The sequence below is a fragment of the Fulmarus glacialis genome, unplaced genomic scaffold (genome assembly GCF_000690835.1).
Source record: "Fulmarus glacialis isolate BGI_N327 unplaced genomic scaffold, ASM69083v1 Scaffold50750, whole genome shotgun sequence".
Taxonomy (NCBI): Eukaryota; Metazoa; Chordata; class Aves; order Procellariiformes; family Procellariidae; genus Fulmarus; species Fulmarus glacialis.
In genome coordinates, this window is record NW_009188070.1 from 740 (window position 1) to 4,560 (window position 3,821).

At 41.7% G+C, this 3,821-nt stretch overlaps 1 protein-coding gene across 1 annotated transcript; it reads left to right on the forward strand.

Annotated features, from left to right (window-relative positions):
• Nucleotides 1-2,171: 2,171 nt before the first annotated feature.
• Nucleotides 2,172-3,818, forward strand: LOC104076268 (LIM/homeobox protein Lhx9; the record flags this gene model as incomplete). The annotated part of the gene is made up of 2 exons (XM_009577088.1): nt 2,172-2,374; nt 3,601-3,818. Coding segments are annotated over 2 exons (421 nt in total), but the record flags the coding sequence as incomplete, so codon positions are not given.
• Nucleotides 3,819-3,821: the final 3 nt, after the last annotated feature.

Genomic DNA, 3,821 nt, shown 5'->3' on the forward strand with positions numbered 1-3,821 from the left:
AGGAAAATATTTTACACAGCTGTTGCTCAAAGAGCTGTTTACTTTATTTCATTATATATGTGTGTGTGTGTGTGTGTGAAAAACTATGAAGAGTTCACTTGAAGAATTCTTGGCACTAAAAAGCAAACTGTTCTAGCTCTTTCCAAAGCAAAATTAAACAACCCCCCAATCCCGCTGCAAAGAAATGAGCAATAATGTCTTGCCCGACCTTTTGCTTCCCCTTAGTTCTCCAGGCAATAGTGTAAAACTCTGCTCTATGATGTGGCCAAACCACATAACGCTGTTTCACCCACGTAAAATAGAGAGTGCGCTGATCATTGTATAAACTAGGATTGTCTGAGGATGCTTGGAGCCCTCTTTCCATTTTCTCTTGGAAAAAAAAGCCAAAATAAAGTAGACTGCAGACAAAAAAGTAGATCACAGAAAGAAAGGCAGTAAGCAGGACAGAGGAGCCCAAGGAAGTTCACAATGCTGCTGTAAACCTGAGTGACCCAAGGAAAACAACACAAACAAACAGCTTGCAACTGTCTGAAGTAAAACCTGAAGACTGAATTCTGGTACTCTGATTTACGTCAGCTCATAAGTCATGGCCCACGTAGTTGGACTGAAGGCAGTGTGATTGCTTGTGAAAACAAGTAGTAAATACAACCCAAATCTGGTCTGAAATTGTTTTTAAGGCAACTTTCAACTCCTGGTATTTTCAGAAGTGTCAGCTTACTTTGTTTGAAAGTGCAGATATACTTCTTACCAAGACTAGAAGCAAATCTAGCTATAATTAAATATTCACCTGATTTTCTGTCAAAGTGTTGTCTCACCAGCATCTGTTCATGTTGACTTGTCTTACAATTCAAAAGAGAAAACACCTTCAAGAGGCTTTTTATTTTTTCCTGGTTTCAAGTTGCTTTGCCTCTGTTTTTAGCACTGTCAACATCAGTCTCTCTGTATTGTGTGCTTTCCCTCTTTCTTCTTCTCTCTCTTTTTTTTTTTTTTTGAGAAATAGGGATCAATTCGGCCTAGTAAATAATCCAATAGCTATAGGAAAGCAGTTCAAAAATTCAAATGAGCAACTAATGAAACTTGCTCCAGTCTACAGACATTCTGAAACATTTTTAATTAGCTATTCTTTAATTAATATTCCCTGCTATGGGGACACCATTAATTTTCTCCCGTGTGACTGAGCTATCTTTATAAAATGAGATCCTATAAATTGGTAACCCATTTTTTTTTAAGCTGAAAAGCAAAAATAGATGGATGTCTCACCTTTTTTTTGCCAATACTGCCATTCCTTTCCCCGATATGAAGTAATGATGCCACGGTCCCTGAGCAGCTGTAACTCTTACGTACAATTCACACCCATAAAAGTGTAATCTGAAACAAGTTCATCTTTCATAGACACTTTGAAAATCCTGAATCCGGAAAAGCAGACAATCTCTTTTAAAGTTTTGAGTCACTAGTTGGTTGCTTATGGAAACGTCCTAAATCAGTACCAACTAAGAGCTACTGCTGATTTGGGTTGAGATTGAGCGACTGAATCAAGTCTTGATGCAACTGCTTTCTAGACATGTTTTGCAGACGAAGGTCTTTCAGCAGTTCATATAAACTCCCAGGCAGAGTCCAAAAGCATCTATTTTATCAGCAAAAAACTCCAGATTTTATGCTTTCTTGATGAACTGTCATAACAAACTTTCCTGCTGTACATCTCTTTTTATAGGTGCTTGTGATTTGGGGGAAAAGCTCAGGAACATTCAAAATGCTTGTTTGACCTTTATTCTTCTCTCAAGCTAAGAGTGTTTCAATGAGTGAGATTTCAAAATCTGAATGAGATTTCAAATGACTCTTTGAACGCCCAAAGCAAAACCATCACCACAGGGAAAAGACTTGTTTGAAAATGAATGCCAAAGGAGAGAGAACTTTCTAAGTCTGCCCTTAGTAGGTACAGGCCCGGGGGACATGGCATGTTTTAAGAATAGGAAAAGGTCATCTTCTGGATCTTTTTTGTCTCATTTAATTACCACATCTGTACTCATCCTTGCACCTTCTTAGCCCTTCCTTGCTTGCTTGCTTGCTTCTTTCCTTCCAAACAGTACGTGGCTCAAGATTATTGCCTTAATTCATTTATTATACATGATGCATGACCACTAACTCCCGGTTTCATTTTGTTTATTGACCAGGTTGTAACGAGAATGAGGCAGATCACCTGGACAGAGACCAGCAGCCTTATCCCCCATCCCAGAAGACAAAGCGCATGCGCACCTCCTTCAAACACCACCAGCTTCGTACCATGAAGTCCTACTTTGCTATCAATCACAACCCAGATGCCAAGGACCTCAAGCAGCTTGCCCAGAAAACAGGCCTGACCAAGAGAGTTCTGCAGGTAAGAAGCCACATCACAGGCTTGACAGAATTTTCCCCTACCCCTGCCAGTCAATAGCATTTCCCTTGTGTGTAACAATAGCGATATATGTAGAAATAATTTTGCTAGGTGTGTCCCTAGTGGGTGTGCAGAGGCGTATGGTATTACATGGCAGGAGTGCTGAATGTATGCCCTACCACCCCAAGGCAGCCAAATACTAAAATGTAATTTGTAATTAGTTGCATCCTCAACATGAGGAAACGGCCTCCAGAGTCTACCAACCCAGTACATATCCTGGGATCTGTAGTCTCTCTGTGGTGACCTTATTAAGGGTAGAGGTAGCAAATCTACTCATCTTATACACACTGGGTGAAGCCTTTGGGCTCCCCTACAGTAGTTAATGTGTCCCCTCAGTGAGCAGATCCCCTGATATGTAGGAAGCAAGCTTAGCTTTGACCAATATGATCCTCCAGGACCAGCCGGCTCCCTCTCTCAATGCCTGTTAGACAACTGTTATCATTAAGGGCCTACACAGTAAAAAGTCACTTCCCTGTGAAGGGCAGCCTAGCAAATCACATTAAAAAAAATCCCTATACGATACATGCTAGCTCAGTGAAGTTAAAGCGAGGTGTGCATTATATGCAGAGTGCCAAAGAAGGGCAGCAATCGAGATAGAAGGAGAATCCATTAGCGGCAATTCCTTGCCCATGTTATATGTCACCTAAAACATTTTCAGTGAATCTTACAGAACAGAAAGACTAGGTGACCCATATCAAGAATCTGTATGATAGGGATGGTGTAATTACCCCTTCTTCCTCTTCAGTCTTTTAAAATGATCAAGACAAACTTTCAGCCTTGGCAAAAATCTGCTCATTCACCCTTCGACTCAATCTTTATCATGTGTCTTGACCCAAAACCTACCCAGCCCAAGAATACACTACATGGCCATCAAGAAAGTTTCTTTCCTTGGGTGAGCGAGCGAGCAGATTTTCTTTAAGACTGCTCTATGAGGTCTGCGCACTGGGCTGCAACGTTCCAGTGAGCGCCCGTAGCACTGGGCCTTGTATGCAGGGTCCCTCCTGTGAAAGAGTCAGTACCACCAGTAGCAAGTGAAGCTGTAGAGTGACTTAAGTCAATCTGCCACACAAAAACAAACATCAAAAAATGACGTAAAAGCAAGAACAAAGACAAAAATAAGCAAAACAAAACAAGCATCGGTAAAGAAATCAATTGGGATTGGTTTGCAGGTTTGGTTTCAAAACGCAAGAGCCAAATTCAGAAGGAACCTTTTGCGGCAGGAGAATGGGGGTGTCGATAAAGCTGATGGCACCTCACTTCCGGCACCGCCCTCAGCAGACAGCGGCGCACTCACTCCACCCGGCACTGCGACCACTTTAACAGACCTGACCAATCCCACTATCACTGTAGTGACATCAGTGACCTCTAACTTGGACAGCCACGAATCCGG